Source organism: Kickxella alabastrina (genome assembly GCF_025024165.1).
Source record: "Kickxella alabastrina strain RSA 675 chromosome Unknown BX661scaffold_38, whole genome shotgun sequence".
Taxonomy (NCBI): Eukaryota; Fungi; Kickxellomycota; class Kickxellomycetes; order Kickxellales; family Kickxellaceae; genus Kickxella; species Kickxella alabastrina.
In genome coordinates this window covers 37,935-65,539 of record NW_026251509.1, presented here as the reverse complement: position 1 = coordinate 65,539, position 27,605 = coordinate 37,935, and the positions used below count along the sequence as shown (strand labels likewise).

The 27,605-nt window shown below is 48.2% G+C and overlaps 16 protein-coding genes and 1 non-coding gene across 17 annotated transcripts; 9 read left to right on the top strand and 8 right to left on the bottom strand.

The window, feature by feature from the left end:
- Positions 1 to 373: 373 nt before the first annotated feature.
- BX661DRAFT_71023 (uncharacterized protein) lies at positions 374 to 839 on the bottom strand. The gene has a single exon (XM_051539438.1). The coding sequence runs from the start codon at positions 746 to 748 to the stop codon at positions 497 to 499; it is 252 nt and encodes an 83-aa protein (XP_051388708.1). The 5' UTR covers positions 749 to 839; the 3' UTR covers positions 374 to 496.
- Positions 617 to 1,210, top strand: BX661DRAFT_189323 (uncharacterized protein). The gene is given in 2 exon segments (XM_051537558.1): positions 617 to 688; positions 699 to 1,210. The coding sequence occupies 1 exon segment, from the start codon at positions 921 to 923 to the stop codon at positions 1,179 to 1,181; it is 261 nt and encodes an 86-aa protein (XP_051388707.1). The 5' UTR covers positions 617 to 688; positions 699 to 920; the 3' UTR covers positions 1,182 to 1,210.
- BX661DRAFT_t129 lies at positions 809 to 881 on the top strand. The gene has a single exon. It is a non-coding gene; the product is annotated as a tRNA-Ala (tRNA).
- Positions 1,211 to 2,061: 851 nt separating the features above from the next.
- On the bottom strand, positions 2,062 to 2,595 carry BX661DRAFT_201021 (uncharacterized protein; the record flags this gene model as incomplete). Its single annotated transcript, XM_051538466.1, has 1 exon — positions 2,062 to 2,595. One exon carries the CDS (start codon positions 2,593 to 2,595, stop codon positions 2,062 to 2,064), a length of 534 nt encoding a protein of 177 aa, XP_051388706.1.
- A 395-nt stretch (positions 2,596 to 2,990) lies between these two features.
- On the bottom strand, positions 2,991 to 5,416 carry BX661DRAFT_227000 (uncharacterized protein). The gene is made up of 2 exons (XM_051538984.1): positions 4,888 to 5,416; positions 2,991 to 3,524 (listed from the first exon to the last, which is right to left on the bottom strand). The coding sequence occupies exons 1-2, from the start codon at positions 5,087 to 5,089 to the stop codon at positions 3,421 to 3,423; spliced, it is 306 nt and encodes a 101-aa protein (XP_051388705.1). The 5' UTR covers positions 5,090 to 5,416; the 3' UTR covers positions 2,991 to 3,420.
- Positions 5,417 to 5,878: 462 nt separating this feature from the next.
- BX661DRAFT_70982 (uncharacterized protein) lies at positions 5,879 to 6,928 on the top strand. Its single transcript, XM_051539437.1, has one exon. The coding sequence runs from the start codon at positions 5,984 to 5,986 to the stop codon at positions 6,755 to 6,757; it is 774 nt and encodes a 257-aa protein (XP_051388704.1). The 5' UTR covers positions 5,879 to 5,983; the 3' UTR covers positions 6,758 to 6,928.
- Positions 6,929 to 6,935: 7 nt separating this feature from the next.
- Positions 6,936 to 7,655, bottom strand: BX661DRAFT_128342 (aquaporin-like protein; the record flags this gene model as incomplete). Its single annotated transcript, XM_051532504.1, has 1 exon — positions 6,936 to 7,655. A coding segment is annotated over one exon (720 nt), but the record flags the coding sequence as incomplete, so codon positions are not given.
- A 124-nt stretch (positions 7,656 to 7,779) lies between these two features.
- On the top strand, positions 7,780 to 8,145 carry BX661DRAFT_70978 (uncharacterized protein). Its single transcript, XM_051539436.1, has one exon. The coding sequence runs from the start codon at positions 7,904 to 7,906 to the stop codon at positions 8,099 to 8,101; it is 198 nt and encodes a 65-aa protein (XP_051388702.1). The 5' UTR covers positions 7,780 to 7,903; the 3' UTR covers positions 8,102 to 8,145.
- Positions 8,146 to 8,558: 413 nt separating this feature from the next.
- BX661DRAFT_201017 (uncharacterized protein) lies at positions 8,559 to 9,143 on the top strand (the record flags this gene model as incomplete). The annotated part of the gene is made up of 1 exon (XM_051538465.1): positions 8,559 to 9,143. One exon carries the CDS (start codon positions 8,559 to 8,561, stop codon positions 9,141 to 9,143), a length of 585 nt encoding a protein of 194 aa, XP_051388701.1.
- A 23-nt stretch (positions 9,144 to 9,166) lies between these two features.
- BX661DRAFT_189314 (DUS3L protein) lies at positions 9,167 to 10,918 on the bottom strand (the record flags this gene model as incomplete). The annotated part of the gene is made up of 1 exon (XM_051537557.1): positions 9,167 to 10,918. The coding sequence occupies one exon, from the start codon at positions 10,916 to 10,918 to the stop codon at positions 9,167 to 9,169; it is 1,752 nt and encodes a 583-aa protein (XP_051388700.1).
- A 1,482-nt stretch (positions 10,919 to 12,400) lies between these two features.
- On the top strand, positions 12,401 to 13,045 carry BX661DRAFT_146779 (uncharacterized protein; the record flags this gene model as incomplete). Its single annotated transcript, XM_051533191.1, has 1 exon — positions 12,401 to 13,045. One exon carries the CDS (start codon positions 12,401 to 12,403, stop codon positions 13,043 to 13,045), a length of 645 nt encoding a protein of 214 aa, XP_051388699.1.
- A 223-nt stretch (positions 13,046 to 13,268) lies between these two features.
- Positions 13,269 to 13,616, top strand: BX661DRAFT_173658 (uncharacterized protein; the record flags this gene model as incomplete). The annotated part of the gene is made up of 1 exon (XM_051533884.1): positions 13,269 to 13,616. The coding sequence occupies one exon, from the start codon at positions 13,269 to 13,271 to the stop codon at positions 13,614 to 13,616; it is 348 nt and encodes a 115-aa protein (XP_051388698.1).
- Positions 13,617 to 14,800: 1,184 nt separating this feature from the next.
- BX661DRAFT_146775 (putative ATP-dependent RNA helicase) lies at positions 14,801 to 16,462 on the top strand (the record flags this gene model as incomplete). The annotated part of the gene is made up of 3 exons (XM_051533190.1): positions 14,801 to 14,866; positions 14,924 to 15,491; positions 15,798 to 16,462. 3 exons carry the CDS (start codon positions 14,801 to 14,803, stop codon positions 16,460 to 16,462), a joined length of 1,299 nt encoding a protein of 432 aa, XP_051388697.1.
- A 1,704-nt stretch (positions 16,463 to 18,166) lies between these two features.
- BX661DRAFT_201013 (uncharacterized protein) lies at positions 18,167 to 19,321 on the top strand (the record flags this gene model as incomplete). The annotated part of the gene is made up of 1 exon (XM_051538464.1): positions 18,167 to 19,321. The coding sequence occupies one exon, from the start codon at positions 18,167 to 18,169 to the stop codon at positions 19,319 to 19,321; it is 1,155 nt and encodes a 384-aa protein (XP_051388696.1).
- Positions 19,322 to 19,481: 160 nt separating this feature from the next.
- Positions 19,482 to 20,637, bottom strand: BX661DRAFT_189305 (uncharacterized protein). The gene has a single exon (XM_051537556.1). The coding sequence runs from the start codon at positions 20,548 to 20,550 to the stop codon at positions 19,498 to 19,500; it is 1,053 nt and encodes a 350-aa protein (XP_051388695.1). The 5' UTR covers positions 20,551 to 20,637; the 3' UTR covers positions 19,482 to 19,497.
- Positions 20,638 to 20,926: 289 nt separating this feature from the next.
- Positions 20,927 to 24,108, bottom strand: BX661DRAFT_189304 (MCM2/3/5 family-domain-containing protein). Its single transcript, XM_051537555.1, has one exon. The coding sequence runs from the start codon at positions 23,910 to 23,912 to the stop codon at positions 21,018 to 21,020; it is 2,895 nt and encodes a 964-aa protein (XP_051388694.1). The 5' UTR covers positions 23,913 to 24,108; the 3' UTR covers positions 20,927 to 21,017.
- Positions 24,109 to 25,038: 930 nt separating this feature from the next.
- BX661DRAFT_189301 (plasma membrane iron permease) lies at positions 25,039 to 26,544 on the bottom strand. The gene has a single exon (XM_051537554.1). It carries the CDS (start codon positions 26,344 to 26,346, stop codon positions 25,306 to 25,308), a length of 1,041 nt encoding a protein of 346 aa, XP_051388693.1. The 5' UTR covers positions 26,347 to 26,544; the 3' UTR covers positions 25,039 to 25,305.
- Positions 26,545 to 27,605: the final 1,061 nt, after the last annotated feature.

The following is a 27,605-nucleotide window of genomic DNA, read 5'->3' as shown; positions in this document are numbered from 1 at the left end:
GCGTCCTGATATTGCGTTTGCGGTTTAGTTTTGTATGCCATCGTCTGTTTTCCATTTCAAAGCTGTACTTTTTTATCTGGGCGGAATCGTGTGCCGAATTATGTACTACGTGCTTATTTGGCACCGGTATTTGTGGTGTCATCTCGGACAATGGCAATGGCAATGGCCGCCACTCGGAATGAGAGCATTAGCCCAGCATTGCAAACAGGTACCGCCCGCATGCAGGCTATACCCGCCCGTGCATAAATGAAATTTGTGCACTGCGCACAGAAATCTTCAAAGAGGCCAGTGGACATGACAAATTTGAAATGAGTTGAGGTGAGGCGAGACGCACTGTTACTATACCCTGGTGGTCAGAGATTGGCTTGCCTCACCTTGCCTTGCTTAGCCTCGCATCTTCTTTTATTATTTTGGGCATGCATGGTGTCCAACGCTATCCGTGTTCGGAATGTGCAAGTGAGCAACTGGCATGCAGGACAAATAGCAGCAATAACCATTATCTCACAGCTGCGCTCGCATTGGGTTGGTCACTTAGTTGGCTGGATGGTTGTCGGGACAGAAAGCAGGGGAGCCGGCGCGATATGAGAGTGATGAGTTGGTTTGTGCGCGTGGCATCGCACACACGTATTGGATAAACAAGTACAGCTGGGGGCGGGAGCAACAGGGCGGGCAAAAAAACACAGGTTGCCAAAGCAAAGCAAAGCAAAGCAAAGCAAAGCAGCATTGCCCAGCCATGGATACGGGCCATAATGAAGAAGTTCAGAAGGAAGTTGATTAGCTCAGTAAAGTGAGCCAATCAGGAGCCGAAGGGGGTCTAGCTCAAATGGGAGAGCGCTCGCTTAGCATGCGAGAGGCACTGGGATCGATACCCAGGTCCTCCACACTTTTGCCGCTTCTTTTTCTTGTTGCGTGCTGTGGTGATGGTGGGCCTCATTGGGTGCTGTGAAATAATAACAAAAACACTAATCTTTTTCGAATGGCTCTTCTTTTTTTGCAGAGGCAAAAAAATAAGGAACGACCTGGTGGATCCAGATGCGGGCTGGCCATCGTTGCAATGCCTGCCACTGTGTTTTTCAAAGCTGTTTCTTGTCTATCCCACTCTTGTTTCTTTGTTGTTTTATTGCTTGGCACTTGCTGACCGACATTTTCTTTTTCTATTGTGGATATTGTATTTACAATAAACTGCATTTATTTTACTTGTGTATTGTCATTTTGGCGCTATTGTCTTTTCAACCTTTCATATTTGTGTGATGAATTGGCGCTGGTATAGGCTTCTTTATTCTCCCTCGTAAAATGTTTGACCTCAAGTTTCTGTCATAATTTGCAGAACAGCGGATAATGGATAATGGATAATGGATAGTGGATAATGGATAATGGATACTACCAGGGATTCAACCTGCCGCATCATCCCGTTCCCTTTAATTAAACCATTTTGTACTTGCCATTTTTGCTCTTTATTTGTTTGTGGCCATTGTTAGTTCCAAAGTGTTGGGGATAGTGAGTGAGAGGAAATAGACCCAATCTTTGAGCTATGCATTTTGTATTTGATAAACAAAGGACAGGAGATAGTGGGAAAATGTTGTTTTATTAACTCAAAAAGGAAATAATAAAAAACTTGGATCAGCGACGGTCGTTGTCGTTGTCGTTGTCAAGATTATACAGGGTTTGAAGAGTGCATACAGGTGGCAATGCTTTGGTCGTGATTGTGGTGGAGTCGGCAGACAATGGACCAGCCAAAGAGAAGAAAAGGGAAAAGAGCGAGAGCGAGAGCAAAAGACGCAGTAGAAAGGGGGGTATGAGTGAAGAAGGGTCAGAGCACAAAGAGCCTTCCAGAGTTGATCACGAAGAGACGGGAAACCAGCTCCAGCCGAATGAATGAAATAATAATAAAGGGGTTTTGGAGTATTTACAGTGTCAACAGAGACACAGACACAGGCACAGCCACACAGAGGCTGTGAGGGAAGGGCGAAGAAGAAAAAAGGACAGCCTGACGCCAATTACACCGCCAGCAAAAGGCAAGTCGTGTACTGCTCTCCCTTTGGCTCAATTCTCGCGGCCATCTCAGTTGTGCGCAGAAGACCCAACGCCCATCTTGATGGTCAGCCTGCGGAAATGCATCGAGCTCCTGCGCGTCATCTCCTTGATGTTCGCCAGCGACACGCGTCCGCTGGTGCTGGCACCTGAGCTCTTGCGCCGCATGTGCGTGCGCCGCCCGCCCGAGCTGCTTCCGCCATAGTCGTCCTCGTTGTCGGACCCAATATCCAACCACGATCCACCAAAGTTGTTGCGCGAAGTGTGGCGCATAATGCTGCAGGCGTCGGCCGGGCTGCCGTTAGCGTCTGTCGCGCTGTAGGTGCTGTGGGCGCTGTCGCTGCGCGCGCTGCGGGCACCGCCGCCGCTGAGGGGGTGGTAGTGGCTGTACAGGGAGGGCGCCGCCGGCGAGTGCATGGGCGGGTGGAAGCCGATGTGGTCGCTTGGCGAGGCAGACATGGTCGCATCGACCATGGGCGATGGCGGCATCTGCGGGAAGCCGCTAAGGGCTGTGCCGTGGGCCGTTGTGGTGGTGAGCGTCATGTGTGTGGGGCGACCGGTCATTGTCAGTTTGTTTTTGATGTCAGATAAAAGATGGGCGAATAATAATAGGGTTTGTGAGTGGTAGAAAATATACAAATAAATAAATAACTAAATAAATAAATATGGATGGGTGGGTGGGTGGTTGGTTGGGGGGTAGGGACAACGCCAGCGTATTTATATGTGCAAAAAGATCCTTGCCAAAGGCTCGGAAGAGAAAAAGAGTGTTGTGGGCAGTTTAGCCTGAGAGCTGTAGAAACAGGATCGGAACGGCGATTTATGAACTCGAGTGATTTAATGTGACGGCAAAAAGAAAAGAAACAGAATGCAGAGAACAAAAGCCGAGAAAAAGATGAAAAACAGCAGATCCACCCACCCCTTTTTATATAAACAGGATACGGAAAAGGAAGAGGGGAGGGTGAGAGGGCGCTTGGTGTTGTTCTCAGCAAGAAAGAGCAAAATAAAATAAGGCGCGTTCATACTCAACACCAGAAACCAGGCGGATTGGCCAATCGCAGGATGCTCCGATAGCCGATATCGAGTCAATCCGCGCATTTTTCCATTCCGATCGACATGCAGGCTAAAATAAGAGAGAGGACGCAGGAGAGGTGTCCGCTATTTTGATCACAAAAACACAAAAACACAAAAACAATAACAGGCGGCTTGGGCGAGAGCGCGAGAAATAAGCCGAAAACACAGGCTTTTTTTAGCACTCGACTCGGTGCTTGGTTGGTTGGTTGCCTTCAGCTGCTTTGACTGCTTGACTGTTTGGCTGTGAACTCCGATCGACCAGTCAAACGGGTGATTTTTTGCGCTTTGGCTTTATTTTGGTTGTTTTGGTTGTTTATGTTAGCTCGGTGCTCTCACTTTGCCGCACCTAATTTCGGGTTTGGTGCTTTGAGCGTCGGAATCACACTCGCTGGCTGTCGCTGGCTGTCGCTGGCTGTCGCTGCCTCCATCTTGGGTCAGCTGCATATGCGAGCCAATGGCCATATGGGTGCAAAAGGGGACACGCACACAATAGCAATTTAGCCATCTTTAGAAACTATGCACCCGGTGCAAAACAAAAAGCCAAAAGAGCAGACACATTTTCTGCTTCTGGCAGTCCTCGTGCTCTATTATTATTATTATTACTATTGTCTTCGTCGCAATGGAAAAGAGTTGACAAAAGACAAACAGACAGGCATATTGGGGCAATAGTGGGAAAAAGAGAGCAAAAAGAGAGTCATAATGACATTGTGTATTATTCTCACTCACCCTCTATTTTCCGAAAACAATGCGATTGTAGACACAAGTACTGCCCAATATATCCATTTCAGGACCAGTTCGCGAAACTGCGAAAAATAGAGACGTAAAAAGACAACAATAATATATTGTTTGATTCAGTTCAGTTCAATTCAATGTAACTACCAAAAAAGCATGTAAGCCTCCCTCTGCTTTTCCATTTGAATTTTCACTTTGCGTATTCCATGTATGTCTGGCAAGACAGCTCGCTTGTTCTAGCACTCCGTGCAAGGTGCAAAATGCGGGCTGTAGGAACCCAGATACGCCGTGGCTTTTTGTGCTTCTAGCTGCCGCGAAAGGCATATGTGTGCTTACGTCACTCGCTTTTATTTCCTTTTTACCAAGTCTTTTTCCTTCTTTCTTTCTTGTGCACAAAGGACAAGTGCGCTGTCGGATTCCAAGCACGTGTTTGGCGATCGGGCCGACCCGCCCTGGCCACAAATTGGTTCATCGGGGTGGATTTGCAGCCCGCAAAGAGTACGAAAAAGAGACGGAAGGCGGAGACGGAGAGGAGTCTTGGCAACTGCGTGATACTAAGCCCAATGGTAAAAAACGATGAGGAATTGCCGTTTTGGCTGGGCTTTGACAATGCATAAAGCATAATATTCTAAACAGGCCCATTTGTTGTCATTTATTGCCTTTAATTGCTTTCGGCTGTCTCTGTACCACCCAGGATAAATATCCAAGGGCCAATGAATGGCACTGTTCCTGTAAAATATTCAGCCTAAAAACCAAACGTTGTCCGCCATGGATAATATAGTGCGACGTGGCCAATAATACGGCTTGACTTGCTGGTTACACAACATGTATTTTAACCATCCGCTCATTTCATAGGTGCCTTGGTGTGGCGAAGCAACAAGCGTGAAACAATGTAAAAGAAGTGGCTCGTGAAAAAAGATTGGTTTTTGTCAAATGCCCAACCCACTAGGCGAACTTGAAACCAGCCAGGTAAAAAAAATTATTTAGTAAGAGTAAAGGCGGGAAGAATAGCAGTGTTGCTGGGCTCCTCGGACGGAGTCCCGAAATGGCCACCTTCAGCTCCAAGGTAAGCCGAACGGTTGCCATCAACGGCCTTCTCACACGCCTTTGCAGTACCCGTCAGATCCAGCTGATTGTAATCCGGGCTATACATGGTAGCGATCTCCTCCCAATCCGAAGCCGCCGGCCAGATGAATAGTAGCATTCCTGTCAGCCCTAAGGATGAGTGGCAAAGGGTGGTATTTGGATCCAGCATTTGGTTACAAATGATTTGGTGGCAGACATTTAAAAAACAATATTCGGTTATTTGTTGATTGTATTTGTGGCATGTGTGAGTTTCCTACATTTGTGGCATGTGCGAGTATCCTACATTTGTGGCACATTAGCGGCAATATCAACAGTATAATTGAGAGTAATGGCAACATCAGCAGCTGCTCATCCACTTTATGCCATTCATTCTGCACACCATTTATTTATATATTTTAGTGGCATACTTTGGATGGCATCCCATCTTCCAAACGCAAATTGTCAATTGCAGTCTCATACACTTTATTTGGTTGAATTGCACGTCCCACAGTTCTCTGTCTATATATATGTATATATAATTTTTTAAAGTTCAAGTTCATGAAAACAAAAACCACGAAAATGCTTGGTAAATTAGTTCCGATTAAAGGCGTGTTTGTATTTCGAAACAACAGCAGGTTTATTGTAAAACGTTAAGGAAAAGGTATAAAGTTTGCCAGTGGGCTTTTCTTCTGTTTAACATTTAACATTTAGCATTTAAAGTTGCTGTTTACGAAAGAATACACAGAGCCCAGTCAGCTGAAAAGACACGGGGTGCAAGCATTGGTCTGTTCTCGCTGTTTTTGTACAGTTGGCGACAACACCACGCTTTTTACTCGATCAAAACGCCAAATATCAGGCCCCAAAAAACATGTAAAAAAGAACGGGATATCAATCACATGATTTCGACTGTCCTGCTTCCCAATTGCGTGGAAAAGAAAAGAAAAAGGTTTGGCATTGGAAAAGGACAAGAAGCGCATTTATTTTCTACTCATCTTTTCTTCCGTTCACTCTTCGTTAATTCAACTTTTTTACTTTTCACTTTTTACTATTTATTGTACTTTATAATTATCTAAACTTTTCAAGAATGAGCAGCAATAGCAACGGCAACGGCAACGGCAACGGCAACGGCAACGGCAACGGCAACGGCAACGGCAACGACGTCTCAGACACCACAGCTTCCACAGACCTCAAGGACTTTAGTGAATTCGAAGCAGCCCCAGCCTCCCGACAGCTCGACCTCCCAGCCTACGAGGTTGGTGTCCCCGAGGCCATGAACAACTACAACTTGCCCTCCGACCCCGACCTCATTGCCTCCAAGCAGCAGCAGCTCTGGGACCAATTCCCGACGTTTGCGAATAAATCCGCAGATGATCTCGAAGACCTCCTGCGGTACGCGGATCTTTTCCAAGCGCACATTGACGGGTTAGAGCAGATCCAGCTGATGCGTACCTTGGAGTACGAGCTGCGCGAGGAGAACGAGCGACTGGCTAAGGTCAACTTGTCGTCGGAGGATGAGCTGAAGCGGATGCGGGAGGGCGTGGCGGAGCTGCAGATGTTTGCAAGCTCGTTGACTACAAGGCTGTATGAGTTGGTGCAGGAGCATTTGGATTTGCAGAAGCCATATTCGCCGGCGGTGTTGTTGGCCAGGGCGAAGAGGGAGGCGAGGGAGGCCGATGAGGAGGCGGAGAGGAGGGCCGACGAGTTTTTGGACAAGGGCGTGGACGAGATCGAAGACTTTGTCAGGGCGTACAAGGCGATGAGGGCCAGGTTCCATTCGCTCGACTCGAGGCATAAAATGGCTGATGCTGCGTACCGCAGTGGGGATCTTGCCGGCGTGCCAATGGCCGTTGATCGCTGAGAGAAAGAGACACACACACACAGAGAGAGAGAATGGGAGAGAACCATTTTGCAAGGCGTGCTTTTATAAACAATAAAGGTAAATTGATTTAAAAGTAAATCTAATGGACTAAACCCGGCTAGTTGCCCTCCTCAAGCACATGGTGCTGCTGGTACTCTGCGTCCAGCTTGACCAGCCACTCATACACAAACGCGCCCAGCGCAGCGCCAACCACGGGCCCAACCAGGGGCACCCAGAAATAAAGCGAACCCTCAGTAAACACGCCGAAACCATACGCCAGGGCGGCAAACACCCTGGGTCCAAAGTCTCTGGCCGGGTTAATCGATACAGCCAGCGGCGAGCTCAGCGCCAGTGACACGCCGGTGAGCGCCAAGCCAATAACCAACGGGGCAACAGGGCGTCCTGCGCTTCTGCCATCAGTGACGGCAAAAATAACCAGCACAAAGACAAATGACCCCAGTACCTCAGCAACCAAGCCCTCCCATGTACCATTGGATGTGATGAAAGCAGCAGTGGCCGGGTGTGTGCCAGTGGGATCAGTGAGCTCGAGCTGCGCCAATGCCTGAGCATAGTTCAGCCAGACGAGGAACGCCGCTGAGAATGCGCCGAGGGTCTGCGCGAGCAGGTATCCGGGCAGCTTAGCGGGTGAGAATCCGTTGAATAGCGCGCGGGCAATGGACACTGCTGGGTTGATGTGTCCGCCGCTGACGTGTGCTGAGGTCCAGATGCCCAACGTGACGGCGATGCCCCAGCCGATAGAGCTGTTGAGTGCTTCGGTGTGCTGTGTGGTCTTGCTCGTGAGGTTCTGCGCAGAAATTCCCAGGCCGACAAAGGTCAAAACAAGGGTGCCGATGAATTCGGCCCAGTAAGGCGCGGCAACGTTTCGAATGTTATTCATAATAAAATATATTATAGCGCTTTATTAAAACTTGATTGTTAGATTTGATTTGAGTATGTAAATGAGCGGAGTGGGTGTATTTATGAGAAAAATTGTTTAGGAAGAATATAAAAATACGAGTCGTGTGGAATCGCTCGGGAATGGGGGTTTAAAACGCTTTGCTTCTTTCCTTTTATACAATTGCCCTTGTTGCTCTCTTTCCACTTAACATTCTCTACATTCCCGCGCATTTTGGTGGTAATGCGAGAATGGGATTAGGTGAGCACAAGCGACAAAATGTTTCAAGTATAAAAAACAAGGAGACATCACAGCATTGCTCGTCCAATGTCCAATATTTGTCCAATGTTTGCATCGCATCGCACTCTACCCAGAAGATACATGTGGTGATATACAAAAAACATATACAATCAAAGCAAGACAAAATTTTTTGGTTTGCTCACGAGTAACATCCATTAGGATAAGGGTATGTGCACTCTCATTTGTTTTTAGCGGAAAACAATATATCAAATTGTATCACAACAAGTTATTACATGGGATAACGTGACGTTTTGTGGCTTTCTTTTTGTTTGTCTATTGGCAGCGGTACAATTTATTGCATTGTATTTAAGAAATATTGCAATTCATTTATTTTAAAAAATTTCCCACACTACTGGCATGTGCACTTTTATTTTGTCACAAATATTTCCGCTCATTCTGCTGCGTATTTTTTATTAACTGCTTTAGAAGGTATAAAATGTTTGTTCATATGACTATTGGCCACTCCAATACTTTTTTCCCACATATAAATCAGGTTTTTAACCTCATATTCACTTTCATATCAATTCACTTCCCAATCTTGCATATACATTTTTATTGATCAACATTTCAATAGATTACCACATATATATATATTTATTTTGCAGGATGCATATCTCCTTAACTTCCCTTGCCCTTGTCCTCGGCCTGGTTTCGGTCTCCGCGCTCACGACCAACATTAAAGTTGCTCGCGACGCCACGGTCTCCTACAACTCGATCAAGGCCAATGGGCAATTCGACTCGCTCACACGCAAGGGGCTGCTCCCAACGCTCGTAGCCTCAAATACGCGCACAGAGCCGCTCACCCACGACCGCATACTCCTGGGCTTTGACTTTCCCACCAGTATCAAGCTGACGCCCAATGTGAGGTGTAATCTGGTGATTCCCGCGCCACTGGAGGGCCCAGTTGTTAATTACAGCTTGACAGCATCGGCGGCGGAGAGCGGGTGGGAGGAGGAGACGGTTAATGGCGGAACGAGGATTGGCGAGGTGAGGGTGCTGAACAGTATGAAGGTGGTTGGGGACAAGACGGGTTCGCTTGGGGTTGTGGATATTACGCGCGCGTGCCAGGCGGCTGCGGCGACTAAGGGCCGCAGGTTCAGCGTTATCGTCGACTCGAACTCGCCGAGAGTCGTGTTTAACTCGAAGCAGTCTGGCCAGAGCAGCATCTTCAGTGTCGACATTATCCATTAGAACAATAAATTCATACCATTAAATTATTCGTACGAATTGGACTTGTGCTTGGGCACAAATGTAAAGTCGTCGGAGACGGGGCCGAGGATCATCTCTGATATCTTGATCCAATCGCGAGACTTTTCACTGCCCATCAGTGTTTCCAAATCATTGCGGCCAATAAAGGCCGGCGGTCTCTGATTCATCTTCTGTGGAAGAACCTCCAAGATGCCAGCCGGAATATACCTGTACAAGAACGACTGCCACTCGAGCAAGTATCTGCGCACATTATCTATTCCCTGCGTATCCGTGCCCCAGTGCTCCATCCCGAAGCGCGCAAACTCCCTTAGCATATCGAGGCGCTCCGTTGCCGAAATATCCCAAACACGGCGCTCCTCGATTTCCTTAAACACCCAGGGCTTAATCAGCGCGCCGCGGCCGATCATGACGCCGTCGCATTGTTTTTCGTCCTCCAAGTGCGCCCAGTAATCCTCCCACGAGAGCACGTCGCCGCCGCCAAACACTGGCATCTGCGCTGCCCGCTGCTTGCACTCACCGATATAGCCCCAGTCGGCGTGCTTAGTGTAGCGCTGCTGGCGCGAGCGCCCATGGATGGTGGTCAATGCGGCGCCCCAGCGCTCAAACTCCGGCACAAAGGTGTGTGCGGCAGGCGTGGTGGAGCTGATCCCAGTGCGCAGCTTAACGGTGATATCGCAGTCCACAACTGCACGCATCGTGCGCACGATGCGCTCGACCTTGGCCGACTGCGCCATCAGCGCGCTGCCGCCGCCGCTGTTGTACGCCATGTCGATGGGACAGCCCATGTTGAGGTCGATGAAGTCCACCAGGCACTCATTGCCGACTGCCTCGGCGGCGCGGCCCAGCTGGTCGGCGCGGTTGCCGGCGAGCTGGATGCCGAAGAGTGTCTCGCTCGGGTGCCGCTTCAGCAACGCCCACTCGGATTGCTGGCCCTGCAGAAGGTTGCCGGCCAGCGCCATTTCTGAACACGTGATGTCGACGCCAAACCCCTTGCAGATGCGTCGGAATGGCAGGTTTCCAACTGTCGTCAGCGGCGCAAGGTAGGTTTTGGCGCGGAAATCCACTCTGCCCGCGGTCTTCTGGCGCTTGGGCTCCTGGTCTGTTATGGGTGGTTCGCCGCTGCTGCTGGCCGCGTACGTGCGGTCAAAGGCGTCGGTGCGCGGAAAAGTAATCTGCTTCTTGCGCATTCTGATCTGGATCTCGCGGCCAAAGTCGTTGTGCGCATAGAGCTGCTGCTTGCCCTCGACCTGCATCTGCTTGTGCTCAGCGTTGGTGTGCGCGCCAGCGTAGCGGCACCGCAGCCCGTACTTGCATGCGCCGTAGGTGTCAAAGAGAACGCACTGTGTGCCTAGGTCAACAGGCTTTTCCGTGAGGTACTTGGTGATGTCGTGGCTGAACGTGCATTTGTCGCCGAACGGGCAGTCCTCGCCGAGCGAGAATTTAGCGCACAGCCGGTCGGAAGTAGACACCTGGTATGCTTTGTTTTTGTTTTGCGCGCGCCGGTTTGCGTTCTGCCCGCCGGTGGCCTTGGCCGGGGCGGCAGAGGGCTCTGTGCAAGGCTCGGTGCTGGGTGCGGCTGCGGCTGGAGTGACCTTGGCGAGAAACTCCTTTTTGATCGGCGCCTCGCCCGCCTTGACTGGCCGCTGCTCTGCCTCCTCTGTTTGTGTTTCTGTGCTTCCGGGCGCGGCTGTGTTGCAACCCGGTTCGGGGGTCGGAAATTCTGGTGTTGAATTCGAATCTATAGTGAGGACTGTCATTGTCGCCAAAAAAATAAATAGTAATAAAAATGCAGAGATCAAAAGAGAAATACGGGCGAATGACTGAACAAAATGGTTGAATCAATGATCAGGCAGGGAAAATTCAAAATAATCCACCAAATTAACACATCGTTAATTTAATCTCATTTCTGTATAGGGTGTCGCCATCACCATTTAAAATACAAATAGAGGTAAATTTATAAATATAAAATATTTGCCATTTGTTTATTGCGTTTAAAAGGGAAAATCGTTCAACTCACTTGGTGTAAATATTTAATGTTTAAAATACGGAGTAGTCGCCAGTTCTTGCTGGCCACAAATTATATTTTGTTCAGCTTTTATTTTGATGCACAGCACGTATGTCTTCCTCAATAAAAATTGCGCATACAGATTTGCGTTTTTTGGTATAGAACAAGTATATGCCCTCTTTCTTTCCCAAATTCTCCTTTCAACACGTAAACAGACATACATCAGCAACTACTAACCGACACTCTAGGTTTGCATACTCGGCGTCAGCCAAATCATTAAATTTACATACATAGTCAAACAAAGCGCTTTTCATCATGGTTATCTTTTACGTTCATTCCCCAAGGACAAGTGATATAAATAAGAAATTTGAAGTCAATGATAAGTCAATGAGATTATTAGACATACTAAAGAAAAAAGGATTTGAAGACAAAGCACGTTAGCATTACATCTTTTTACACGCAAAAAAACAAAGATGATCAAATAAGTAAAGAAAAATATAACACCGGTAAATACTTTAATATTAAGGAATTCAATGAACTGTATGGTATAACCATTTATAAAGTAGAAATATCCGACCATGATGCTTACATTCATCAAAACATGAAATACAAGCTTAGAGAATAAGTGAAACAAAGCGTAAACTACTTTTAATATGTGGGCTATATGTGATACAAGAGGTTGCGGCTTGTCTCCGGCAATTGATTAATGAATCAATCGCTAGTTAATTCTCTACTTGGATATGCGGGAATTCATACGCACGCATAAATGCCAATGAATATGAACAGTGGAGGCTGTTCATCCCTTAGCTTTCTTTTAGTTCATTTATTCAATATATATATATTTATAACACAACACTATAGATATTTTAATATTTTAATATTTTATTTTATGGCACCAATAAATTAAAAATTTGTATTCTTGACTTTTCTTGATCTTTGTTTTTTTGTGCTGCGCGCTTTTTCGATTTGTCGATCATCCACTGAAAAACAGTGCGGATTCCACCTCTCCCATGCATTTATTTCCCCCAATACTTTACTCCGTTATCGTTCGATTACACCAGTTTTCTAGCTTTTTTGGTTTATCAAGCAAAGCAAAGAAAAAATCGACACCCCAAAAACCCAATTTTTCATTATTTTTCAGCTTCATCTGCCCAACTCTGTCTCTCTCTAGATCTCCATATATTCCATAATTAATTATTTTCACCTTCATCACAACATTGATATCAGCAACGAAATGGCCGACACCAAGCTTTACATTTCGTACAACCAGATCCACCAGCTGATTGAAAATGCTGTGGATAACTTCCACATGGGCGAAGACTTTAGTCCGGATCTGATGATTGCCATTGGCGGCGGTGGCTTCATCCCAGCGCGCATCCTTCGGTCGTTCCTCAAGGCCAAGCGCGGCCACAACATCCCAATCCAAGCCATTGGCCTTTCGCTCTACGAGGAGCTCCCCAATGCCGGACAGGACGGTGTCCCGGAGGTCCCCGGCGTGCAGGTCACAAAAACGCAGTGGCTGAATTTTGGCGGCGCCGATTCTCTGGTTTCTCTGCTGGGCCGCAAGATACTGATTGTCGATGAGGTCGATGATAGCCGCAAGACACTGGTGTATGCGGTGGCAGAGCTGTTGAAGGATATTGAGGAGCAGGAGCGCAAGAAGGGGTTGCAGCCGGGTGAGTCGGGCACGGAGATTGGTATTTTCGTCGTTTATAATAAGGACAAGCCGAAGGCCGGCGATTTGCCTGAGAAGGTCATGGACAGGTACTATGCTGCGGCCACTACGCCTGACCGCTGGTTGTCATTCCCTTGGGACTGCACGACGGATATTGCCGAGCACACTGAGCTGGCTAAAAAGTCATTTTCAACTTCCATGTGACAAGTAAATAAAGGGAAAAAATTATGCATTATCAATCATTATTTTTGTGCTTTGATATTGATGGTAACACAAAATAGCTTCTAGACAATCGATTTTATATAGGTGTGTTGCCATCGAATAAACGCATTATTAGCACACATAAAATCGATTGTTTTTCTTTATCGACGTGTGCTTTACTCGCTTCATAATTTGAAACGAATTAGTTATTTACACTTTTAAAAATATGATGGAAATAGTAGACAGTCAGAGCGCACACGCGTCCAGCAATTGCACATCCGCCGAGCAGACTAACGCACTCAAGCAGATCAACGCGCTTCTCGAGATGCCGTCTATCTGCCTGTCGCGCATCCGCGAACCACTCGCTCTGGTCGGCGGCTACTGGAACATAGACGCCGACATTATTAACAAGGTGTCCACAGGAGCGCCGCACACCGCAGAAGAGGGGATCGCGGATATGTGCGCGGTTTTCAACAATATCCGTCATTCGCCATCGCTTGATGCGAAAATCAAACGCGATATCGCTATTTTCGTCGAGCGCGCTGGTGCTTGGGTCACGAACAACCGGATTTGAAGCTTACAAGGAAAAGGAAAGCGGGCAGGCAGTGTGTCCCAGATTTAATTCTGGAAACCTCGATCGGAAAAAAGATTAAGCGGGGCAAAATTACAACTAGGCTTTGACTACACAAAACCATGTTTTCTGTATGTGATCTTGATTAGGTGAAAAATTTTCATGAAATTGCAAACTGCAATTTTTTCTTCTGGCTGGCTGGCTGGCTGAATATTTTGGCTGGGGGGTGTGTGTGCGAAGTGAGGCAAAGCAAGGCGAGGGGTAGAGGAGGGGTGAGGGGACGCGCGTCGCCGCCACATGAAGAATTCTCCAAGAAATTTGTACGTGTTTGCGCGAACACAAACAGGTGATGGAGGCGACGGAAGGCTGTGGAAGGCGCATACAAACAAAAATACACCGTGGACGAGATTGTGTACTGGCAGAAAGAAAAAAACTGAAAAGAACAATAGCCGCGCGTTCATTGTTTTTTGTCGCCACTGCTATAAAACGCGCATATTCCAAGGCAGAACTTGTAAAGTATTGCTTTCTCCAAGCCCACTTTCATTTTCACCCACCCCTTTCTCCTTTGTAATATTTGTACTCTTTTTTGTTTCTTTTATTTGCACCTATCAACCCTTTATTATTTTTTAGTTTTTGCAATTTCAAGCCATCTCCCCTTCACCTCTTTTTTCTCTCATAATTTTCATTTTCTGTTTTGTCAACAAGGTACGAATTAATCATGATATAAGCACAAGTCGGGTTCTGGTGCTCGATTTCCCTGAGAGACCCCACCCTCAAGCCCCAAGTCTACACACAACACCGCGCTAGGACACACTCACTGACAGAGGTTGGTGGTGTTTTTCTTCCGGTCAAGCCCCCTCGTCCATCGAGCCAAGCGCGAGCAAAGGAAAGAGAAGAGTTTTAACAGGACCTTCTCACGACATTTTTTCCTTTGGCTTCAAGATGGACACTCAGTTGGGTTGCTGACGCGACGCGTCGTCTTTATCGCCGGAGCAGTTTGGCAGATCTGAATTCACAAGATCCTCAAAATTCAAAACTACTAATCGGATCTCCAAAAAACACTTTCGCCGTGGCCTCGTTCTTTACTCCCCCTCGTTAGAAAAGGTTTTATTTTCTCTTCTTTACTAGCAGCGACCACCTGATCCCAAAAAACCGCTACCTTTTTCAAACCAAGACCCCTTTTAACTATGGCTGACCACGCTGATGATCTTATCGATTACGAGGAGGAGGACGAGGAGACTCTCCAGCCGGCTGTTGCCGTTGCCGCCACCGCTGCTGATTCGTCAGCTGCCACCGGCGCAGCAGGTGAGTCCGGCGATGCCGCTGACGGTGACGCCAACACCGCAGATGCCAAGAACAACAAGGGCAGCTATGTTGGTGTGCACTCGACCAGTTTCCGCGACTTCCTGATGAAGCCCGAGCTCCTCCGTGCCATCGTTGACTGCGGTTTTGAGCACCCGTCCGAGGTGCAGCAGGAGACTATTCCGGCGGCGATTAACGGCAATGACGTTCTTTGTCAGGCCAAGTCTGGTTTGGGCAAGACCGCGGTGTTTGTCCTGGCCACGCTTAACAAGATTACGCCGGTGCCCGGCGCTGTGTCGGCGATTGTTCTGTGCCACACGCGTGAGCTTGCGTACCAGATCAAGAACGAGTACATGCGTTTCAGCAAGTACCTGCCTGAGATCAAGACTGAGGTGTTTTACGGTGGTGTGCCGATGAAGCACGACCAGGATATCCTTGGCGATAAGGATAAGTGCCCCAACATTATTGTTGGCACGCCTGGTCGCATTCTCGCCCTGCTGCGCGACCGCACTCTGCGTCTGTCCAGCGTCAGCAGCTTTGTTGTTGACGAGTGCGACAAGGTCCTCGACTCTATTGGTAAGTATTCTTGTTGAGTTTATTGCTTGTCTTGATTTGTGTTTATGTGGCTGGCTTTGTCTTTCTTTTTTACATGATGAAAACATTTTTTTCTAAACCTAGCTCGTTTAATGGCCACCAAAAACAACGCAAAAAACCGGTCATAATGAGATCAAAATTTTATCTGAACCCACCCACCCACCCGAAAAAAGAACATTCATTCTGCCAGTCCATTGCACAAGCTTGCTCATCAAAAAATTTATGTATTACCAAGATATTTTGTACTAAAACCGTCTTTTGTCTATTTTTATTTTTCATGTCTTATAGATATGCGCCGCGATGTGCAGGAGATTTTCAAGGCCACGCCGCATAACAAGCAGGTACTGATGTTCAGTGCCACTCTGAGCAAGGAGATCAAGCCGGTGTGCAAGAAGTTCATGCAGGATCCTCGCGAGATCTACGTTGACGACGAGGCCAAGCTGACTCTCCACGGTCTGCAACAGTACTACGTGACCTTGCCCGAGGCCGGCAAGAACCGCAAGCTGAGCGACATCCTTGATTCTCTCGAGTTCAACCAGGTTGTTATTTTCGTCAAGTCCCTGCAGCGCGCCAAGCTGCTCAACAAGCTGCTCAACAGCTGCAACTTCTCGTCTACCTGCATCCACTCGGGCATTCCCCAGCCGGAGCGCATTGAGATTTACAAGAAGTTCAAGGACTTTTCGTCGCGCATTATGGTTGCCACCGACATTATTGGCCGCGGTATTGATGTTGAGCGCGTCAATATTGTTATCAACTATGATATTTCGAGCGACGCTGACTCGTACCTTCATCGCGTTGGTCGTGCCGGTCGCTTTGGTACCAAGGGCCTGGCCATTACCTTTGTGTCGACCGACGAGGACAAGAAGATCCTTGAGTCCGTGCAGGAGCGCTTCGAGGTCAACATCAACGAGCTGCCCGCTGACATTGACCCCAAGACCTACATGACCTCGTAATTTTTGCACTTTTTTTCTATTTTTTTTCTAGCTTTTGGATTCGAATTTGATTCGGGGGGTGTCTCGAGATCCATTAATGGGTCTTCGGGCCCCTTTATTTTTCACTATCATTTTTTTTTGGGTGTGTATTGAATCTCATGCCATTTTTTCTTGCAGTTTATTTTGTAGTTCAGTTCAGACCGTTGAGCAAGCAATAAAAGCAGTAAATCTAAAAAAAGAAGAATGCTGGGCGATAAAAGAAACGTGCTAAGAAATAAATTGTGGCACGGGGGTCCCAATAACTTTTCTTTCTTATATTGTTGTTGCTGTTTATATCAGCTCTGCCAAAATGGAAAAGGGGGGAATAGGGACTACACAACATTACTGTACAATGGCTGACTGTGCTCATTAACAAAATGGCTTTTTTATAATTGTTTACGCCTTTTGTATATTATATTTGTTGGCGGTCTGCCCGAGTTGTGTCGATGGTCTTACTTTATCAGGGGAGGGCCACATGATACGTATATAAACCACCAACCAAAAGTAATAAATGTGTAACATATGAGACCGAGAAATGACCTGTTTCACTGTGTCAAAAGCTGTTGAAAACAAGGCTCAAGACAGGTCAAATGAGGATAAACAGGTTTAGATTATTGAGAGTATTTCTGTTTTTCCTTTACACGTTGAAGCTCACTTGTTTACTTGTGAGAACGCAGATGTTGTGACGTTATCAATATTGGAGTATGTATGTGTTGTTCTGCACATATAAGCACTACATGCTTTTTGTTTTGTTCGTACGTTTTCTCACTCACTCACTGCCTTTCATCCCTTGTCCCCCTTCACTTTTAATTTTATTTTTGTATTGACACTCAATACCCCTTTTTCGGATTACTCTCTTCTTTTTTGTCCATTGTCTCTATTTTTCATTCCTTCTGCATCCCAAGCAAAAAAATAGTCGCTTATGCTGCAAGCTGCCTTGTCTATTATCTTTATTTTGGATGGGAGAAGAAAGAAAACTGCAGCAGCAGGCCATAAAAAACCCCAGCAAAGAATCTTCTTCGCATTCTCAACAGTCTCTCACCCTCTGCCAGTCAGTCAGTCTGTCTGTGTCCTATGGTCTGTCTCTCTCATTTATTGTAGGAATTGACAAGAAAGAACAAGTTTATCGCTGATCAGTCACTTTTTTGAACTATATTTTTTTGTGGCAGGATTTTCACAATTCAAACCCACTTAAAAATGGTTTAAAGCGGGTTTATTCAGTGGATTCAAAGTTTCCTTCTTTTCTTTCGGCTGCCGATCAATAAACTGCTTTTTTTGTAATTCACACCCAACTCGGTCCATTATTTTCTCTTGTTTTTTTTGGGATGCGGACCGCGCGGCCCAAATAAACAATACAATCCGAAAAGTTATATTTATTTTCCACGCCATTTTTCCCTCTTTCTTTCTCTCACTAAGCGTTTCTGGAATTTTTATATTTTCATTTCTTTGTCAGTTTCTATGTAAAGAAGTACTTTTTCCTTTTTCTCTCTTACCTTTTTCTTTCTAGCTTATATTATATTATTTTTAAAATACCTACCAAGGGACATTAAACGTTTTTATTTTTTATTTCCCCTCTACTTTTTATTTCCTCCCCTTCTGTTTATTTTTGTTATTTAAGAAATGAGGGCTTTTACAACTATAGCAACTCTTGTATCAGCCATTTCCGTAGCTGTTGGAGCCGCCCCCATGGCTGAAGGAAGCCTGGTGGGCGACTTGGGTGAGCTGATAGCCGAACCACTAATGATTTACTTCCAAGCAGGGAGCGGACAGCTGGTGACAACAGTGCCTGGTGGTACCACTGAGGAGGATACAAAGCAGACCACCGCTAGCAGTAGCAGTAGCAGTGCCAGTGCCAGTACCTCGACCACGATTATCAGTGCGACCACTTCGAGCACGGTTATTAGCACAAGTGTTGCCGTTGAAACCTCTGTCTCCACTCACACCACCGAGGAGGTAGTGCAGACGAGCTCAAGTGCCGCAGAACCAGTTCACAAAGAGGAAAAAGAGGAGGTGCCAGTGTCTTCCAACGGCAGCATTCCTGATGGGCAGGGCAACGACTTTAACACACCACCGGGCGCTATCCGGTTCCCTTGGAATTACGGCAACAGCGACCACGTTGTTCCCTTGACACCCTCATCCAAGAACGGCGGCTGGGCGATGTCGCCAGACCAATTGTGCAAGTCCAACTCCTGGTGCCCCTATGCATGCAGCCCAGGGTACTACTCTGCACAGTGGGATACCACAGCCGTGCTGTACAATGGTGATCGGTCGATGAATGGTGGGTTATATGCGGATAGCAAGGGACAGCTGTCGAAGCCATTCCCGGAGCGTGCATTCTGTGAGCCTGGGATGATGAATGCTGGGATTAAGAATACTTTGGGTAAGTCGGTGTCTGCGTGCCAGACTGTGTACCCGGGAAATGAGGCGATGATTATTCCGTCGGTGGTTCAACCCGGTACCACGGAGCAGTTGAACGTGGTGCCGAACACGTATTGGTTAGGCACGTCATCGCAGTTCTACGTCAACCTCGCAGGATCCACAGCCGAGCAGTGTGTCTGGGGTAACAGTGATAAGCCTGTGGGCAACTGGGGACCGTATATTTTCGGTGGCGGACAGGGCAAGGACGGAAATACTTATATCAGCGTGCAGTTTAATCCGCTGTACCACTCGGCTGGGTTCGATATTTCGGCTGCGTATAACGTTAATATTGAGTGTGTCACGGGCAAGTGCAATTTCCCTGAGGGCGGACAGTGCAGGTGCGAGAAGGGTGTGTGCTCGGTCAGTAATGGATGCACAGTCACTTTGGGCCAGGGTGCCAGCGCTAACTTTGTCCTTTACTGAGCTTAATATTTATTAATAACAATGCCAATAACAATTTCTTTGGTTATTATTCCCGATGGACCTTGCTGACAGCTCACATAACGCAACCCTCCTCCCTACCCCAAATTGGACAAAAATAAAAATAAAAATAACATTTAATGTATTTTCTTTATTTAAAATATCAACAATAAAATCTCTCAATTCATGGCCGATCCCTTGGCTATATACTCAACAAAGCTTTCTCCCTCTTTGGGAAACGCCGACGCAATCGAATGATCAGCCATAAACCCAGGAAGCCATCCAGAAAAGTCTGAGTGATGGATACATGACCACTCAACAGAGCCATCCTCAAACTCCCTAACTTCCTCGTATGTCTCATAAAACGCGCGCACATACCCTTTCTGGGGCGTGCAGTTCTTGTGGTCCATCGGGATAGTGACAATTTGGAATCTTCGCCGCACAGGACGGTGTACAGCGTCAATATCGATGTCTGTGCTTTTGGTGGGGAACGGAGGCAGTGGCTGCGGCATCATCGCCAGTGGCATTGGCATTGGTGGCGCGGCATACTCGGAGGCCGCGTACTCCGAGGCGGCGTTTTCGAGGTCCATGAAGCTTCGGGCGGTCTTCATGCCCTTGTGGAAGGGATTCGGGCTGGAGGGCGTCAGTGGGCTGGAGGGCGTCAGCGGACTATCCGGCCGACTATAATGATGACCCCCCATGGTATGCACAGCAAGGTTAACAGTCGACTGCGAGCGCATGACCTGTGCCAAGTTGGTCATACTCGCCGAGGGCGTAAAAATCCTAGGCTTCACACGGGCAATATCCCCGGTGAACTCACGCTTAACGACCAATTGACAATAGTCTCTCCTAGCCTTGATTCCCTGTGACCTAAAGGTGTACCGGTAGACGTCGCATAGATTAGGCACGATGCCTTCGACTTTTTCCGCGGCCAGCATTTGCGGTGTCCAGCGTGGGAGGTGGTCGGCGCGGTTGATGAAGAGGGTGGATTTAAGGTCGTTGTAGGAGATTTGCAGCCGGATGTCGCGCCGTAGCCATCGGTGCTCTTCATGTGGGTTGCGGTTTTGCCGTTGGACTGTCATTTGTGCGGTTCTTTTAACTACCGGGTAGCGCTTGGTGTAGGAGAGCAGGTCGTCGCATTTGTTGAGGTACTGCGTGATGAGCTCGTCAAAGTTACGCTGGTCTTCGAGCGGGGAAGGTATCTGCGAGCGCTTGATAGGGTTGAGTACCATTGTAAAAAAAAGTAGTTATTACTTATAGTTTTTAAAGAGGGCAGCAAGAATAATAATAATGTAGTACATAAAAAAAATATATATAAAGAAGAAATGGAAAGTATAGAGCTGCATTAGGAATTTTAGTCTGATTTCGTTTTTTTTTATTTGTTCATTGTCGGTCCCGGGGCAGTTAAATTCCTTTTTTTTGTTAGTTTTTGTTTGCTTTTGTTTCTCGCTTCGTTGGTTGGGGGAGAAAATTATGCGGATTGACGACATTGAGGTTGCCAAAGCGTGCACAAGAGAATGCAGAAACTCCAAACCTTTTTTGTATATTATATTCGACGCTGGTTTCTGGAAAGAAAAAAAAAGAAAGTCTTGTGGACCGTTTGGCATAAAAACAGAAAAAAAAACATTTTATTATTGATTAACAAAACACTGAATCAAAAATAAACAAAACATAACACCAAATCAAGAATATATTTCACTTAGGAGTCCATCACAAAGTTCGGATGCAGTACCAGCATTGGTCCCATCTCCGGGTCAGCTTCCTCCTGCTCATTGCTGCGCAGGGGCATCACACAAGCCTCAACATTAACCAAATACTTGAGCACGGTTTTCGCCAAACGACGCTCTGCCTCAAAGTCGTCCTCAGTCTCAATATTGTCTTCGCGCTGGCTAACGTACCAATCCACAAGATCTCCCTGACGCAGGCCCTCTTCAGGCCGGTCCTCCAGCTCATGCAGCTTGAGCACGAGCATCGCGCGCACGCGGTCAAAGTCTTCACGACGCACAGTGACGCGCTTACGCGACGGCTCCTCCCCCTGCTGCTGCTGCTGCTGCTGCTGCTGTGCGGTGGTACTATCAAGAGCTGCAGCGTCAGTATTGGCATCAGCAGAGTCCATGGCTACAGAGTCAACGGCTGCCACCAGCGCTTCCATCTCTGGCATTGCGTCGTCATCGAACACGTCAATGTCGTCCATTTCAACATGCACAATGGACCGGCGCAGCAGACGCACGGCTTCACGCACATACTGGGTGGTAATGATTTCGGCACAATGCACGCGCGCCAGGGCCTCGCTCAGGCGAATCAGAGACTCAAGCTGGCGCACAGTAATGCGATAGGCGTTACGACCAGTGGGCGCAGCCGCCGATGAGCGGCTACTCACACGGTCAATCATGCCTCCGCCACCGACGTCCTCCTGGCGCAGATTGCGGTAGGACTCCCACAGCAGGCGCGCGGCGTCCTCGGAAAGCACCGGCTGGATAGTGTGCGCAAAGCGGATATACCGGCGCAAGGTCGCAGGCGAGTAGGGCGGGGCAACGGCGTCGTCCAGCAGCTGGTGCACGGCAACGATATGGCGCGCGGTGTTGTAGTCGCTGGTTTCGCTGGCGTTGTCCAGGACGACGAAGAACAGGTCGAAGCGCGACATGATCGGCGCGCTCATGGCGACGTTCTGGCGCAGCGTCAGCCGCCGGTCGTAGCGGCCGGCGACCGGGTTGGCGGCAGCCAGGATGGCGGTGCGCGCGTTGAGCGTCGCGTGGATGCCGGCCTTGGCAATTGAAATGGTCTGCTGCTCCATGGCCTCGTGGATAGCCACCTGGTCGGTAATGTCCATCTTGTCGAACTCGTCGATGCAGCAGACGCCGTGATCGGCCAGCATCAGCGCGCCAGCCTCGATGGTGAACTCGCCGGTCTCGTCGTCCTTAACGACGCTGGCTGTCAGTCCAGCGGCCGACGACGCCTTGCCGGAGGTAAAGACGGCGCGCGGCAGGAAGCCGGCGACGTACTTGAGGAACTGCGACTTGGACGTTGCAGGGTCGCCGACAATGCAGACGTTGATGTCGCCGCGCAGCCGCATGCCCTCGGCCGTGCGCTTATGCACGCCGCCCATCATCTGCAGCAGGATCCCGCGCTTCACCTCTTCGTGGCCAAACACCGTTGGCGCCACGGACTGCACCAGGTCGTTGTAGATGCGGTCGCCGCAGGCGCTCATTGCCGCCAGCTCCTCGCGCTCCTCGCGCGTCAGCGTCGCAAGGAACGCGTCGCGGTCCTCGGTGTCGCCCAGGGTCTCGGACCCGCCCAGTGCGCCGGCCGCGCCTAGGAATGCGCCGTCGGCGGATAGCACGCCGGGCACGGCGCCGCCCATAACCGTCGACCCCGAGCCGCCACCGGCGTCATTGACTGCCTGCGCGAAGCACGCAAGGAACGCCAGCCGGTATGTCAGCTCGCGCGACCCCATCGCTCTCGCGCCCGACACGCCGCCGCCCGGCTGCTGCTGCTGCGCGCGGCCGCCCTCGCGCTGCGCCACGGCGACTTGGCCGGGGCCGGCCAGCTGCGCAACATCCGGCAGCGCAATCAGCGCGCCGGTGAATTGCGCGCGGTCGCCAGGCTTGACGCGCTCAACGAGGTCGCCGCGCACGACAACGTCCATTGTGCGCGGCATCGAGCCGGGCGGGATCTCCGAGGCGTTCTCCTGCAGGCGCACGCGCTGCCAGTCGGCGAACCGGCTCTGGTCGACGACCAGCGTCCAGGCGAGCCGGTTCTGGCACACGGGGTTGTCGCAGACGCTGGGCTCCGTGTACTTGAACTGCTGCGCAACGGGTCCGCAGACTGCACCGCATTCGCCGCAGCGGAAGACGCCGCCGAGAAGCTCCGGCCGCACCTCCGAAGTGCGCGTCACTGTGCCGCTGATACACGCCAGGGCGCCGATCTTGTCCGCGCGCAGCTCGCGCACGCGGTGCACGGACGGAAGGCCGAACACCGAGACCGCCAGGGCTGTGGGCTCGGCCTGTGCGTGCGTGCGCTGGTAGATGCGCTGCGCCGCCTGGCACAGGTATGGCTCGAGCCGAAGGTAGTTTTCGCCCAGCGCCTGCGCCGCACGCTCGTCGAACCGCATCAAATGTGCAAAGTTGACAAACAGCGTGGCACACTCATCGACGCGCATCTTGGCCGCCTGCCGCACGTACACTGCTGAGCCGTCGATCTCAAACGTCGCGAGGAATGTTTCGAAGATTACGCGGAATGCCTCGGCTGCTTCGTCGCGCACTTTGGCTCGGCCCTCACGAGGCAGCAGGCCAAGGGTGTCGCGCAGCCGACGGGACCGCTCCTCCTGCACTTCTTCGCTGGTCGTGGCCAGTGCCTTGGTTCGCGGCGCGTTCATGCTGCCCAGCTCTGACCCGCCCGCACCTGCGCCCTGCGAGTAGTCGGCGCTCTCGCCGATGCGCCGCCGCACAGAGCTCGAGCTGCCCGGCATCGGGATGCTCGATGTTGGCGGCGGCAGCGCGCCACTGCTAGTCAGAAGAGAATTTCCGCGCCGCCCGCCAGAGACTGCCGACGACGGCGGGGGCATAGCATCGCTCGACGAAGGTGGTGGAGCCATGCTGTGTTTTTTTTGGTCAGGGCGAATTGGGCTGGACAGAATTTGACTGTGTGGCTGGTTGAGAGTGAGACAGAATAAAGAAAATAGGAATAAGAATAGGAATAGGAATAGGAATAAGTTAGCTGTGCTCGAGAATAAAAGTCAAACAAACGAAAAAGAAGAGAAAGCCCGAGCAAACTGTCAACAAGAAAAAAAAATTAATCAGGAACTGCTTTTTCTCTCGTTGAAAGAGCTTATTTTTGTTGTCATTAAAATTATCCACCCCTCTCTTGATCACCACCGAACTAATAAATCAACCCAGCTGATCTTCCAGTACCTGTGGAATTTTTGCTGAGCGCATAATCCACAGCCTTCTTTTTTCATACAGAGGGATAATGAAGTGCGGATTATTCTACCAAGTCTCGACGCAACAAGCGAATATCTTTATACAAAGAGGCTTGCCACGTTTTTTTGTCTTTTTTTTTTTTTTTTTTTTTTTTTTTTTACAAAAGCCTGTCGACAAGGATATGCCACTTGCATTACCCAGCACATACTCAGTCCTATGCCCGCACAAATTAAGTTACTCGGACAATATCATACTCATTCGAACCGCGCGCCTTCATAGATCATATCAGTTTTCAAATTGTGCTAAACAAGAAATCTATCCACCAGTTGTTTGTTCTAATTAATCTAGGACTGTAAAAAAATATAGAAAATGAACTGCCCAAAAAATTCCTATTTTTATTCTTCATCTTTTACATATTTTGTATATTTTGTCTACTCAAGTTGTTTTCCGTATAATACATACAACAATCACCATGCAAGAAAAAAACACTGTTTTCTTATAGACAATAATTTCACAGTCAAGTCCTTAAATACTGATAATAAATTTAATAGTCCACTTGACATTATATTCGGGGAATTCAAAAGTACGGTACTTAGGCGCTCATTTAGTGTTGATGGCCCTAATACAAATGAAAGAGTAGAGTTGGAGGTTCTCATGCTTAAAAAACATGCCAACATATGTTTTCCGCTTAAAAATCGTCCGATAAAAAAAGACCCTACACCACTAAAAAAATCGTCTGATATTATAAAACCATCCTTTTTAACATGTACAAGAAATTTTAACGACTCAGTGCCTTTTCCCCAAATTAAAAATATTATAATATTAAGTCTAAGAGTTACTTGAAAAATTGAGTATTATGTAGGGGCGCCATAGTATTTTATATGCATCACAATAAACTGTCGTGACCAATTAGCAAGTTTTTATTCTTTTTTTTTAAATAAATGAAAATTCATCGGTTCAATGAAGCTGTTTAATGCTTCTTTTATGCCACGTATGGCATTGCCTTGCAACAGTCAAAATTGTGCTAAAAGCGAATTAATTAAAAACGGAAGAAATGTATTTATTTTTTCAACGAACCTCAATCGTCGGCTGGAGTTTGTCAGACCCGTTGTCATGGCTAGACACCATGTTCTTCTCGTCATGATCAATGCTCGCCTTCAGGCGGTCAACCCTCTTCTCGCGAATGCCGATGAACAACAGGAAGGCAGCCAAAAACACCCAGTAAAGGCAGTAAGAGATAATTGTGCCGTAGGTGGCAACGTTGTTCCAGCCAAGGATGGCGTTGAAAACACCCCACGCAGTATCATCGTTGGCCTCAGGGTTTCCGTAATCCAGGGCCCAAACGTTGACGCGCACGTCAATGACACCGGAGGCATCGGGATCAGCACCGGCGTACTTGGAAAAAGTGTGCTCCTCGAAGAACCACACGGACTTGGACATCAGGCCGGCGGCAATGAGATACAGCAGGCAGGTGGATACGACAAAATACCAGTGGAACGACATGGCGTTACCTGTGCGGTAAATGGCGAAACCAACAATTGCACCGCAGATCAGACCAATGATAACGGGGAGGGGGATAGATTTGGCTGTGGCGCCCAGGGACACGCCTCCGACAAAGACAACAGCCTCAAGACCCTCGCGCAGAACCGTGAGGAAGGGCAGGTGGAAGAACAGGTACTTCTTTGAGAAAATCTTGATGTCGAACCACTTGCGCCATCCAGTCTTCTCGGACTGCTTATCCATGAGCGTCGACAGCTTTCCGCGCCATTTCTCCTGCATGCGACCAGAGCGCAGCATACCCAGACCCATGACAGTAATCATGATGGTGGCAATAAGACAGAAAATACCCTCCCACAGCGCCTCCGTTTTTTGCCACAGATCGTTGGCAACCGTGTAGAAGACTCCAATGAAAACCGCTCCGATGATCAAACAAATTAAGAACCCCACTGCCGCTCCGATCCAAATGTGCTTTCTCGCCCGCTTGTACGCCTCGGGCTGCGTCTCAAACATCTGCTTGCTGAAGGACAGCAGCACCGAGATGATCATACCCGCCTCAATGGTCTCACGAAAGATGATGAAGAAAATCGCGACGTTGAATACGTTCGCCATCTTTTTAAACTGTGTACTGCTTTAGCGTGTGTGTATATGTTGTTTTTTGGGGGGTCAATTAGGGATTATTAGCAGAGGCTTGTTTAAAATAAAATAAAATAAAAATTAATGACTCGAGGGTAAACAAATTATAAAGTGAAACTTTTTTAACCCGACATCAGGCTTATGCCGAAGGAATAGAAAATATGTAAAAGAATAATAAACAATAGGGAATAAGAAAAAATGGTAAAGAAAAAAGGCAGCGAGTCGAGCGTGTTGCCTTTTAAAAGGGGAGCAAGCGTAAGGCAGACACAGTGCAGTTTGTTAGCAGTAGTCATTTTTCCTCTTGTGGTCCAAAGTCGCAATCACTGCAATTGCTGGTGATGCCCGAAAGAAAAATACAAGCAGCCATTGCAGTGGTGGCGACAAGCACCCTTACTGCTTATTGGAAGTGCAGTCAACAAAAAACAAAAGCAAAAACAATATCGGTGTGTGGATAAGCCGAGTTCATACGCACAACAAGCACATATGCCTGGCAGACAGAGGGGGCGTATCGGCAAGTAGGTATGCAGGCCAAAATTCCAAAAAAAAAATTGAACCCGGGCGAATTTCTCAATTATCATTTTTTTGGGCTCGACAATAGGGAAATACACTACCGGACAAATATAGAAATTGCTCTTTTTGGTGAGAAAGGAAGGAGCGGGCTATGTGTAAGAGGCCGTGGTAAATTTTTTTTTGCACAATTGCCTTGTATTTCTCTGCTTCTTTCAAGGCTGGTCATACTGGACGCCTGTAATGACCATCGGATATGCCGGTATCAAGCAAAAGGAAGCTTCTCTGAAGAACATTGCATCGCACCACATGTGTGGGTGCGCTATTTTTTTGCTCTGTCAGATAAAGATAAGCAACAATGCAAATGAACAAATGACCTTCAGCGGACGAAATACAGCGGAGTGCGGGTTTTGTTGTCGAGGGAATATTTTCTCTGATTTAGCGCTTACTATTGATAATGTCGATCTGCGCACATCCTTATCTGTTCGTTCAACATGGAAAAAGCGATTAAAAAGGTAAAAAAAAATTATCACGTTCTATCACGCTCCCGCGCGCGCTCATCACCCCCAAACTTTTCTTTATCTGTTCGAAAGAAGTTTCCTCTTCTCCATATGTGCAATTTTGCGGACAACAATATTAATGAATGCTGGGGGGTTGATTATTATTCCAAATCGAAACATCAAAATGCTTGTATTCTTCTCACAAATTCATTTTTGTAATTGAAAGCC